This window comes from Panthera onca, chromosome F1 (assembly GCF_046562875.1).
Source record: "Panthera onca isolate mPanOnc1 chromosome F1, mPanOnc1 haplotype 2, whole genome shotgun sequence".
Taxonomy (NCBI): Eukaryota; Metazoa; Chordata; class Mammalia; order Carnivora; family Felidae; genus Panthera; species Panthera onca.
The window spans coordinates 17,697,138-17,710,569 of NC_138355.1; the positions used below are offsets into that span (position 1 = coordinate 17,697,138).

At 34.0% G+C, this 13,432-nt stretch overlaps 1 protein-coding gene across 5 annotated transcripts in view; it reads left to right on the top strand.

Annotated features, from left to right (window-relative positions):
- SUCO (SUN domain containing ossification factor) overlaps nt 1-13,432 on the top strand; it is a 91,580-nt gene that overhangs the window by 24,750 nt on the left and 53,398 nt on the right. For all 5 annotated transcript variants that reach the window (XR_009613408.3, XM_078440897.2, XM_060643538.3 and 2 more), the window contains exons 2-6: nt 2,530-2,638; nt 6,002-6,112; nt 8,514-8,668; nt 10,445-10,582; nt 10,808-10,958. Coding sequence is in view for 4 of the 5 variants with exons in the window: in XM_078440897.2 (XP_078297023.1) it covers nt 2,530-2,638; nt 6,002-6,112; nt 8,514-8,668; nt 10,445-10,582; nt 10,808-10,958 (664 nt within the window). In the remaining variant the exon portion in view is untranslated. The remainder of the gene's footprint in view (nt 1-2,529; nt 2,639-6,001; nt 6,113-8,513; nt 8,669-10,444; nt 10,583-10,807; nt 10,959-13,432) is intronic.

Consider the following 13,432-nt stretch of genomic DNA (forward strand, 5'->3'; position numbering starts at 1 on the left):
ATATAATTTGACTTTTCCATGTCAGAGAATTGTCAAATATTGGCAATTTGAAGCAGTTCTACTTAATAGAACATTTCTTGCTAAGTTTATATTTTATTTTATTTATTTTTAAATTTACTAAATCCAAGTTAGTTAACATACAGTGTAATGTTTCAAGAGTAGAATTTAGTGATTCATCACTTACAGATATCACCCAGTGCTCATCCCAAGTGCCCTCCTTAGTGCCCATCACCCATTTAGCCCATCCCCCCACCCAGTACCCCTCCAAAAACCCTTAGTTTGTTCTCTGTACTTAACAGTCTCTTATGGTTTGCCTCCCTCTCTGTTTTTATCTTATTTTTCTTTCCCTTCCCCTATGTTCATCTCTTTTGTTTCTTAAATGCCACATATGAGTGAAATCATATATTTATCTTTCTCTATTTTGCTTAACATAATACATTCTAGTTCCATCCACATTGTTGCAAATGGCAAGATTTCATTCTTTTTGATTGCCAAGTAATATTCCAGTGTGTGTGTGTGTGTGTGTGTGTGTGTGTGTGTGTGTGTGTGTGTGTATACACCTCTTTTTAATCCATTCATCAGTCAATGGACATTTGGGCTCTTTCCATAATTTGGCTATTGTTGATAGTGTGGCTGTAAACATTGGGGTGCATGTACCCCTTCATATCAGCATTTTTGTATCCTTTGGATAAATACCTAGTAGTGCAATTGCTGGGTCATAGGGTAGCTCTATTTTTAATTTTTTGAGGAACCTCCATACTGTTTTCCAGGGTGGCTGCACCAGTTTGCATTCCCACCAGCAGTGTAAAAGTGTTCCCCTTTCTCTGCATCTGCTTATCACCAACATCTGTTGTTTCCTGAGTTGTTAATTTTAGCCATTCTGACAGGTGTGTGGTGGTATCTCATTGTGGTTTTGATTTGTAGCTAAGTGTATATTTTAGTATTGTTTCTTTACAAATGGGTATTTTTCTTCTATTTCATCTTGTAACTGGTTGTGATGGTTTTAGTAGAGTTGAGTTGATTCTGTTTGTTTGTTTGTTTATTTTATTTATTTGAGAGAGTAAGCACGTGAGCAGGGGAGAGGGACTGAGGGAGAATCTTAAGCAGGCTCCATGCTCAGTGCAGAGCCTGATGCAGGGCTAGATCCCACGACACTGGGATCTTTACCTGAGCTGAAATCAAGACTTGGATGCTCAACTTACTGAGCCACTCAGGCACCCCCGATTCTTAATTTTATACCTAAGAATATAATTTTTATACCCAAGATATCTTTTAATAGGTGGTTCTTTTTAATTTTCCACCTGTATAAACTCATTATCTGCAATTAATGATGATTTTATTGTCTCTTTTACCATTTTTATATCCTTTATCATATTATGTAATACTAGCAATAATGGACATTCTTGTCTTGTTTCAGATCTCAATAGGGTTATTTTTTATTTTTTATTTTTTTAACATTTATTTATCTTTGAGACAGAGAGAGACAGAGCATGAACAGGGGAGGGGCAGAGAGAGAGGGAAACACAGAATCTGAAACAGGCTCCAGGCTCTGAGCTGTCAGCACAGAGCCCGACGCGGGGCTCGAACTCACGGACCGTGAGATCATGACCTGAGCCGAAGTCGGACGCTTAACCGACCAAGCCACGCAGGCGCCCCATAAATAGGGTTATTTTTAAGTTGCTTCACTAAGTTTGGTACTGACTTTCAGGCTTGTATATTATGAATATATGTTTCCATGGTAAACATCTGCTTTTTCCTATTTAAAAAAATCTTGATGGATGTGTAAGTTTATCAGATGTCTTTCAGTGACTATGAAGATAATCATATTTTTCCTTGATATTTTTTTGCATGGTAAACTAAATAAACAGATTCTATTATTTTGACCACTTTTGACTATCAGAGCTAAACTCTACTTGATCATAACAATGGTATTTCTTTGGTATGTCCTTAAAGACTATTTTTTTTTATTGTTTCATTTAGACTTTTCGTGTCCTATTTCCTAAGTTGTATTAACCTGTAGTATTCACTTGTGTGTGCTCTTTCTCTTAAGTTTGGATATCACTACCATGTTCCTGTATAAAAATATTTTGGAAGCTGTACTTCTGTGCTTTGAAATAGTTTAGGTAGCTTAGAGTTATCTCTTCTTAAGTATTTAGTAAAATTTCAAATATTATTGGCATCTGGTACTTTCTGAGGGTGTTAGCCCTTTGACAACTTTTTCTGTTCCTTTTGTGATAATTTTCAGACACTCCTTTTATGAAGGCTTTACTGTTTCACCTTTATGAAATTCATAATGCCTTAATTTGGGATGCTGATAGCACACTGTTTATGGTTTTTGTTTTCAGGGCATTAAATAAAAACCCTCGTCTTATGTATATTTGTCTTCATTAAATTGTTAAGTTCTTTAGGGCATTAGTGTAAGAGCCATCTATTTGTTTATTGCCTCAAATTCTAGCCCATGGTAGGGAATGTGTTGGCTTAACAACTTTTCCTTCTTTCTTTCTTTTGGTGGTGGTGGATGTTTTACAGGCTTCCCAGTTGGCGTGTATGTTGTAAAGAGAGTTCTTCAGCTTCATCATATTACTCTCAAGATGACAATTGTGCACTAGAAAATGAAGATGTACAATTCCAGAAAAAGGTACCTTAAATAAAGTTGACAATGTAATTTGTGTGTCAGCTTTCTAAGACTTCCTCAAAATATTCGGAATAAAAGTAATTTCAGAAATACTATGTCATAATTTTTGGTGATTTGTAATTCTCACTGTAATCTGAAGAGTTACTCAGGTAATTATGAAAGTAAGCTATCTCTGAAATATTTATATATTTATTCTTTTTGCTTATGTTTAGAATGTTCTAACATCCTTAGTCCTAGAGTAAGGAGGAAAATAATACCTATTCAGAAAACTGAAAACCAGTGGCTCACTTTTTAATGCTCTAATTAGTTAAAGGTTTCAAAAGAAACACCAGTTTTATTATAAGAACTTAGAAATCAGGATTATAGGGAGAGTCTGCAGTCAGTGGTTATGTAGTTTTTTATATAATTTGATGGAGTGAATAGAGAGTCCAAAAAACCAGACCAGATCTTTAAATCATTTATTATTATATCATTTTAAATGATAAAAGGTGAGTATTGACTAGATTTGGCTTCCCCCTATCAATATATATATATTTTAAAACACAGTTGACCCTTGAATGACATGGGCTTGAGTTGTGTGTGTCCATACTAATATGCAGATTTTTTATGGTACAGTACTGTAAATGTATTTTCTCTTATGATTTTCTTAACATTTTCTTTTCTCTAGCTTCTTTAAGTTTTTCTTTCTTTCTTTCTTTCTTTCTTTCTTTCTTTCTTTCTTTCTTTCTTTCTTTCTTTCAGCATGCTTGTGTGTGAGTGGGGAAGGGGCAGAGGGAGAGAGAGAATCCCAAGCAGGCTCCGAGATGACAGTGTGGAACCCCACATGGGGCTCAAACTCACAAACTGTGAGATCATGACCTCTGAGCCAAAATCAAGAGTCGGATGCTTAACCGAATGAGCCACCCAGGCACCCCTTCTCTAGCTTTTACTTCATTGTAAAAATGTATACTGTGTATAATATGCGAAATATGTGCTAATTTACTGCTTATATTATTGGTACAGCTTTGGTAAACAACAAGCTATGAGAAGTTAAGTTTTGGGGGAGTCAAAAGTTATAGAGAGATTTTTGACTGTGCTAGGGCTTGGTATCCCTAACCCCTGCATTGTTTAAGGATCAACTGTATAGAAGTCATTTATACCAACTATAAAATATTTATGTTTATATTCTATTTTCCTCTCCAAAGGAGCCATAATTTACTGTTTCTTGTGAAAAGATTGAGACAGTTTTTTTTGTAGTTATCTATATGCCATTATATGGCACACAGATTAATATTTTTATTTTCCATGAAATGTCACATTATAAATATTCTACAAATTGACTTTTCCCTCTGCCCCAGTAATATCTCATGGACTCCTTTTTATGTTATATTCTTATGATGGCTACATTTTTATTCATTCATATAGATATTTCATAATTTATTAAATATTTCTTTATTGACAAACTTTTGCATTGTTTCTCAGCTGTGTATATGCACATGTGCTTGTGTATGCGTGTGTGTGTGGAAATACAGATTTATAATTACATGCCTGGATGGTTGGCATGACATTTAGAGTGGATTATGCAAATTTTGGAGTTAACGAGGATATATTTCTGTGGTGGAGCGTTTAAAATTCTGAAGACTGCTGCTGAATCTCTCTCTATTTTTTTTTTAAATTGTAAATGTTTTTATTTTGAATGCTGTTAGTCCCTCCAGTTAACTAGAGGGGTAAGAGGAGAGCTCTGGAGGAGATAGATGTATTTACAAGAGTGTCTGGCCACACAGTCACTGTTCCCTGTGAATTGGATATTAAAGACATGCTTGTTTTATTTCATATTCTCATGTTTAGTCCTTTTTCTAATGATTCTTAAAGATAACTTTAATCTGAGCCCACGAATGAGAGTCCATTCTCCCCGTCCAAGTTGGCATTTCACACTTGTTGCTCCATAGTCCCACGGTATTTTCCTGTATTGGAGCCTATATTCACCCAAGAATGATCAGTCTCCTCTCTGAAGACTACCTTTTATAGGGCCAAGCAACCTTTTAAGATACTAAAAACAAAAATTCTTATTACATACTCATCCAGAGTAATGAATGCCCTTTTTCATACATTGGTATAACCAAAAAGACCTCTCAACAGAGCCACTGGAGGACAAAGGGAGTCATTTTTCCTTAAAAAAAATTTTTTTTTAACATTTTATTTATTTTTGAGACAGGGAGAGACAGAGCATGAACAGGGGAGGGTCAGAGAGAGGGAGACACAGAATCTGAAACAGGCTCCAGGCTCTGAGCTGTCAGCACAGAGCCCGACACGGGGCTCGAACTCCCGGACCGTGAGATCATGACCTGAGCCGAAGTCGGACGCTTAACCGACCAAGCCACCCAGGCGCCCCAAATTAAAATAATAATGCTAATATTCCCTTATTTCTCTCTGTAATAAATAAAAATAAAATTGAGGCAAAATTATTTTTTATGTGTGTTTTCTGAGTCTAGTAGCAATTATTAGGAAAAAATGGAACTAAAATTTTGTAGAAGAAAAAGGAGATGATTTTTCATAGAGGAATAAGAGGTAAAGTAGCTGAAGTTAACTAAAAACATACCTTGGACTTCTGTGTCCAAATATCCTGTTCTGTGTGAGAGAGTGTGTGTCTATGTGTGTGTGATGGAGTGATGTTTGAGAACGCTATATCAGAATGTTATTATACGCCTTTTAATAGATGAAGTTATAATTGTCAAAGATTTATGAAAAACAACTATTTACCAGTCCTCATTTTCAATTCTTCTGTATTAAGCTGAATATGTCAAATGATGAGTATCTCTTTAAGAAGAGTATAATTTCATACTTTCACCCACAGTCTATGAGACTTCGATCTAATCTCTGACAAGAAATTTGAAGACTTAAATGTTGTGAGAGTAAATATAAGCAAAACATTTAGGGGGGAAACATAACTCAGCAAACGTTTAGGTACCTGGTATATATTGTTTAGATAAACAAAGAATATGAACTTTGCTTTTATGAAATGTATAGCTAGAAAATATATTTAAACCTGAAATCCTAACTTGAAAGTAAGTGTCAAAAGAGATGGCACAAAGAGCTGTATGTACTTTCACTTATTAGAGATCCTGCCACATACATAGTGCTGGGTGGTAGGACTAAAGTGCTTATTAAGAAATCAAATGAGGGTCTTGAATTCATTTAGTGTACGTTTTCACTGTGGTGGCAAGGAAGGGGATGCAGGAAGATGGACAATAATTGTGTAAACAAATAAAAGTAATTACAGTCAAGTGCATACAAGACAGTGTTGTGGTTGTAAAGTATATAATATTGCTTAGGACTGTTTTGTGAAACAATTTTATCAGTTAGCCTTTTTTCTTTGTTGCGATATAGGATGAAAGAGAGGGACCTATCAATGCCGAATTATCGGAAAAAGTGGGTTCAAACTTACCTATTCCTCCAGAAGAACATAAATTGAAAGATGACTCTGCTGTGGATGTACAAGTAAGCTATGTTGCTTTGATTTTTGATGATGTGTCTTTTAAAACTACTTTGCAAGGTAGAAAACTTCTGTTTGGTCATCATATTGTGAATTTTTATTTTTTCTTTTTGAACTGTTGTGCTGTTGGCCTTAATACTGTTCACCTGCTAAGAGTACTGCTTTTGAGAAAATGCAAAATTGCAGATTTAATAATAAATGTGACCATTTTCTTTGTAGTAAAAGTTTGGGAATAAGTTCTCATTTCTTTTTAGGTTCCATTTTGGCTCACTGTAATGTATCTTTGTCTCTTTAGATTTTTAGATGTCAGGAAATTGTTTTCTAACTTAAAAGGAAGTATTTGTATATAAAACAAAGAATGTTTTTATACCAAACTTTTGTCACTCAGTGTGGAATATGAATTAATTATAGGTTAAAATATGTTTTCCCTTTTCCTTTTATATTACATCATGAATATTATTTTCTATTTTATATGCCAGATTTTATGAAAGATATGAAAAACTAGACAAGAATATAAGCTGACTGGAATGCTGAAGCATCTGGAACCCATTTAATATCAGGAATAGCTGAAGGAACTAGGGATATTTGATCTGGAGGAAGAAAGACTAAGGAAAAACTAAGTATCTCAAGTAGTAACAAAAGCAAACTTCAGCTCAAAATGAGGGAGAATTCTTTTTTTTAAAAATACAGTTAGAGTTATTTTATGACTTAATTGGACTAAGTACAAATAGTGTTTCATTTTATTGGATTCTGGAAGATGTTTGTACAATAGAGTAAGAAAGTGTTCTCTGTTACCCTTCTGGTTATATGACTATTCCTGAACAGTCCTGCCATTGTTCATTCTCTAGAATTTTTATCATGGTGTAATCATGTTCAAATACTTTGAAGTGCTTACTGCGTCTTATAGACCTGTGTTGTTCAGTATAGTAGCCACTAGCTACACGTGGCTCTTGAGCACTGGAAATGCAACCAGTCCAAATAGAGACTTGTTATAAATACATATTGGATTTTGGAGACTTAATTAAAAAAAAAAAAGTATAAACTATCTCATTGATTTTTTTTTTTACATTGAATACATATTAAAATGATAATGTTAATATTCCTTTTCTCAAGGCCTCCACCATAAAATACAAACTATTTGTATTCCTTTGTGAATTTTTCATTTCAGTGTAAATAATTCCCCAAATGATCATATTTTGTATTCTTTGGACTCTATACCGTTTGTTTCCTTTCTGCTCCCATATTGGTCCTCTTTTTCTTTACAGTCCTCTTTCTTCTAGTCTGTAATAGTCCATAGTTTCTGTTTTCTTTGAACTGAGCTTGAGTACCTCTCACTTGATACTTAATAAGCATTAAATGTCTACTGTGTGCTATGGAACATGAAGATCAAGAGAACACAGTTCTTACTCAAGATGTTTATAGTATACTTGAAGAAGAAGAGACATAAATAAGGCAATTGAGGTGTTTGAGGTGCTGTATAGAAGAGAATAGTGGAGGCATAGAGGAAAGGGAAAGGCTAATTCTATTTAGTATTGGTTGTGGGAGAGAATGTGCTGATAGAGGTTTCAAATATGAGTGGTATTAGGTAGATTTCAGATTGTGTTTTGGAGGGGTGAATGGCCCAGAGCATCATTGCTCACTGAAGGAGCAGTGAGAGTCATGTATTGCATTGTAATTGTACTTGTGTACTTGTGTGTACATGCTCTGTGTTGTTCTTTGTTTATGCACGTTATCTTTTTTTTTTAATATGAAATTTATTGTCAAATTGGTTTCCATACAACACCCAGTGCTCATTCCAAAAGGTGCCCTCCTCAGTACCCATCACCCACCCTCCCTTCCCTTCCATCCCCCATCAACCTTCAGTTTGTTCTCAGTTTTTAAGAGTCTCTTATGCTTTGGCTCTCTCCCTCTCTAACCTCTTTTTTTTTTTTCTTCCCCTCCCCCATGGACTTCTGTTAAGTTTCTCAGGATCCACATAAGAGTGAAAACATATGGTATCTGTCTTTCTCTGTATGACTTATTTCACTTATATGCACGTTATCTTCTAAACTGCTGTAGGGCAAGAAGTATGTATTGTACTATTTTTCATATTTACATATGATTTCTGTGTTGCTGCTAGCATTAATTACAGTAAGAGGGAAATATATGTGGGTCCTGATAGAAAATAGGAAAGAAGGAAGACAGGTTTCTTTGTCCTAGTTTGTGAAATGCCAGGAAAAATGGCTAGAGCTTGTATTTTAATATGAAATGTATTCCTTGGGGGGTAATGTTAGAAGAAAGGATTTTTATAAAAGTACATTCTTGGTACTGTCACTTTTGAGACATAATTTTATAAAATCCTGTATAGCTAAAGAGATAATTTATTAACCTCCACATTTAATGTAACTTTTTTTTTTTTTTAAACAGAATGCAGAGTCAGAAAAGTTAAGTCCATCTGTGATTGAGACACTCCCTCCAGTTGATCTACATGAAGATTCTTCCAGTGTAACTGTGGGCAGTGAAAACATTGAAAATATTTCCAGCTCATCTACCTCAGAGATCACTCCAATCTCAAAGCTTGAGTAAGTCATTACAAAGAAAAAAAGAGACTCTCATTAGATTAATGATGGAAAAATGTCTTTATCATATAAGGCAGCTTGAAATTCAGATTTGAAGTTTAGGCTATGTAGCAGACCTAAGTTATGATGCCTTGTTTTGCATAATAATTTTATTTTAATGTAATGGTCTTATGATATAACCAGTGTTTATTCTGCTTCCAAACTCAGTGAAGTAGATCCTAGCTATGAAATCTATATCCCATAAAGTGAGGTTCTACTTGTTTAAGTAACTGCTTATTTGAGTAATCTTCCTTATAATTATCAAAGATTCAAATGTCAGATTACTCACTTCCATCAAGTATTACTGCAGCATTCCATTGGTAGGTCTGTCTTTTTGCGAATAGCTCCCTTGTTCAAACTTGATAGTAAATACTCAGAATTTGTAGATCTAAGGTTTCTTTAATTTAGAAAATCGATTATGTACTCTTCTAGCTCCTTACAGCAACACTACAAAGCACAAATTCCCTTCATACTGCATTAATCATTTCCTATATCAAATGAATTAATATATATTTAAAAATTGGATAGGGTAGTATCTGGTACATAGTAAAAATATGTGTGTCAGTTAATATTATTATCATTACTTTTTTTTTAACTACAAGTAATTTTATTTTTATTTTTTTATTAAAAATATTAAAATTTTTAAAAATGTTTATTTATATAAATAAGGCTCTAGGCTGCGAGCTATCAGCACAGAGCCCATCATGGGGCTCGAATCCACGAGCAGTGAAATTATAACCTGAGCCAAAGTAGGACGCTCAACTGACTGAGCCACCCAGGTTCCCCCCCCCCCCCCCACCAAATTTTTATTACTGTTTATTTACTCTTGAGAGAGAGAGAGAGAGGGAGGGAGTGGGGGAGGGGCAGAGAGAGAGAGGGAGATAAAGAATATGAAGCAGGCTCCAGGTTCTGAGCTGTCAGCACAGAGCCTGACATGGGGCTTGAACTCACAAACTGCGAGATCATGACCTGAGCCAAAGTCGGACTCTTAACAGACTGAGCCACCCAAGTGCCCTATCATAAGTACTTTTAAAAACACTTATTCTTCTCAAGAACTTAGGGGGCTGGGGTGAAGGAGTTTTACTTAAAGATGTTAGAGTTTTCATTTAGGTGTTTATCCTAGGTAAGGAAGAAATAAACAGAAGACAGGCTTAGAAATAATGGACAGTATTTAATAATACTTATTCCAGAAAGAATTTAAGGCTAAATATTATATATATAGACAGTACATCTTGTTTTCCCTTTATCCTGAACATGACTGCTTCGTGAATTGGAAGTGAGTAGCAGAACATATTAGGGTATGTGTTTTTTAAGTGAAATTCTAAAAGTGTCTTAAGAACTTCAGTTGAAATGTTAATAGAGATAATAGATTATTTTTTGATACTATAGGCAACAACTAATAGTGGTAGAATATACTAACCTGGAAAGGACCCATTAGGAAGATGCAGTTAAAATAAATAATTTTAAAATCTTATTTTTTATGAGACCAAACACTAATGTATGATATTTTGTTTTAAAACTTAGCAGTTAGCTATTTAAAGGCCAAGGGCATTAACAGATCAAGAGTCAGCAGTTGACTTTATGTGATTTGAAATAAGTGAACTCTTGAAAACAGCCTGCCAAACTGTAAAGAATTCTCCTGTCTTAGATTATGTTTTGAAAATCACTAATACCATTTTTAACTTATGCCACATTATGTTCATTGAATTGCCAGATTGTATTTTTTGTTTCTATTTTTAGTGAAATAGAAAAGTCTGGTACTATTCCTATAACCAAGCCGAGTGAAACTGAGCAGTCTGAAACTGATTGCGATGTTGGTGAGGTTCTTGATGCAAATACTCCAGTTGACCAGCCTTCCTTTGTTAGTCCACCTGAAAGGTGGGTGTGAGCCATTGTTTTCCCTTTTATAATTCTGTAATAATAGCAGTGTCATGTTTGAATGGACTTTGGTGCGTACTTAATTCCACTTTATGATTGAGAGAAAGCTAATCCCTTTGTGCTCCTTTCTTGGTTTACTTTGTACATGATAGTTGTAACAGATTAGATTGCATAAACTTGTTATTCAGCTGAAATTTTTTAATATGTCTTTTTGGTTTCAAATAGCCTTGTTGGCCAGCATATAGAAAATGTGTCATCTTCACATGGCAAAGGAAAAATAACAAAATCAGAATTTGAATCAAAGGTTTCAGCAAGTGAGCAGGGTAGTGGTGATCCAAAATCTGCATTGAATGCTTCAGATAATTTAAAAAATGAGGTAGGTATATAACTTGCACTATTTCCTACTTTATTATATGTATTTTTATTTTGTGTTAATCTTGCAATTTGCTAACCATATTTGCCATAAAAACAGGGATTATGTAGTTAATGAGGAATATGGAACTGAGGAGTGAGCTGTGCTTTCTGAGAGCAAGTGGTCTTCAGTATATTGTTCATACATGAAGTTGTTCCAAATGTGAAATGTCTTTGGTATTTTATAATTAAGTGGTTTTCTGCTACCATCAGCTGTTTGATACCAGCTATATAAAGCCCTCATTTAAGCATTTTCTTGGAGAGCTATATAGAAGAAGGTATGATTGTTAAATTCGAGTATCTTCAGTATATAAGCTTAACTCCATATACAGTGTTAAATTTAGGCTCTTCAATGAGAATTATTTTTAATATTTTAAAATTATTTTAAATATTATTTAAATTATTTTAAATAATTAATTTAAATAATTCTTCAATGAGAATTATTTTAAATATTTTTAATATTTATTTACTTTTTAAGAGAGAGAGCGAGTGCACGTGCATGTGCATGAGTGGGGGAGGGGTAGAAACAGAGTGCAAGTGGGGAAGAGACAGAGAGGGAGACACAGAATCCGAAGCAGGCTCCAGGCTCTGAGCTGTTAGCACAGAACCTGAGGTGGGGCTTGAACTCACAAACCGTGAGATCATGACCTGAGCCGAAGTTGGACGCTTAACCGATAAAAGGCTGTAATTTTTAACTGTATTAATTACCTCCTAAATAAATTAATATCCTGGAAAAAAGTGTCTCAGCTAGGTACATTTTTATAAATTGTCTTCAAAGTAGGATTTTATTTAATTTTTAAATTAAATTAGTGGTAATACTTTTCTGCTATATATATTTTTAATAGCCACATACTTTATTAGTCAGTTAGTTTGTTCTGCAAAACACTCCAACACAGAGGTTGTATGGGAACCAATTTGCTAACTCTTCCTTAGTATTTGCAATATATGCAACCGATAAGGATTACTGTCAACTACAAAGACTACCTACAAATCAGTAATGGAGGAGAGGAACAATATATTCAGCAAAGAAAATATCTAAAATAATCAAGAGATTATGGGTATTTGTATTTGTGTAATTCTAATACTCTAGTGTATTAGTGTAATTCTAATATACTAGTGTCAGTCCTTAAAAGTTGGCTTTAATATAGTGAGTATTCGTATTAGGGAAAATGTGCCCTATACCATATAGCACATGTGTACTATATGAGACTTGTGCTATTTGGCAGAGTAAGCTGTCTAAATAAATATTGTGCACTTCTCTAGGAACTGTTTGTAAATATGTTATGCATTGTTTTAGGAATACAGAAATAAATAATGGAATGAACATTCTTGCATACATTATTCAGCTTACAGAAAAAAATTACAAATTGAATTTTTGCCTTTCCCCAGTTATATTTCTTCCCTTCAGATAGAACACGTATCTAAAATTCAGTGTGTGTGTGTGTGTGTTTAAGAATGTGTTTTTAAACTTTTTCCAAAACTGTATTATTATAAACAATACATACTATTAGTTGGCATATTTTGAAGCAGTATAAAATGGTCTCATTCTTAACTATTATATGACTCAACATTGTTTTTGAGATTTGTCTGTTAATTGTTTTCACTGTTGTATTTCACTACCACAATTTATCTGTTCTTCAGGTTTTTTCTAATTTAGGTTGTTTCTAATTTCTGGATATTATAAACAGTGCTGCCATAAGCATTCCTGCATACTTTCTTAGTCACATGCGCATGTTTTCACTGATATTAATATATAGGAGTGGAATTACTGGCTCATAGAGTAGGCACATCTTCAGTTAATATTGCTAAATTTTTTTTTAAGTTTACTTATTTATTTAAGTAATCTCTACATCCAACGTGGGGCTCTTAACTCATGACTCAAGAGATCAGGGTCACATGCTCTTCCAACTGAGTCAGCCACGTGCCCTCAGTACTGCTAAATTTAGAACTCCCTTCAGCAGTCTAATAGGTGTCTTATGGTTCAACAGACATGCCACACTTGAACCTCCATCAGATTGGTATAATTTATTGTCTCTGGTTTTCATTTGCATTCCTTGATTATCGATTATTTTATATTTTTTCTTTGCTGTATTTATTGTTCCTCTCCTCCATTATTGATTTGTAGGTAGTTTTTATAGTTGGTAGTAATCCTTTATTGGTTGCATATATTGCAAATACTTCTTCCAGCTTATTGTACCATGTAGTTTATGGTTTTGTGATACGTTTAATTTAAAAATTTTAATCCAGCCAAATGTATCAGCCTTTTTTTAATGATTTATTCTTTCTTCATCTTGTTAAATCCTTTTTTATATGAAGATTTTTCTATAGTTTCTTTAAAAAGCTTTGTTTTTCTTTAGATTTTTGTGTGTTTCTTTGTTTTTAAATCCACCTTAAAATTTTTATAAAAGTGGTAATTCCTGTTAAGGAATTTTTAGAAAC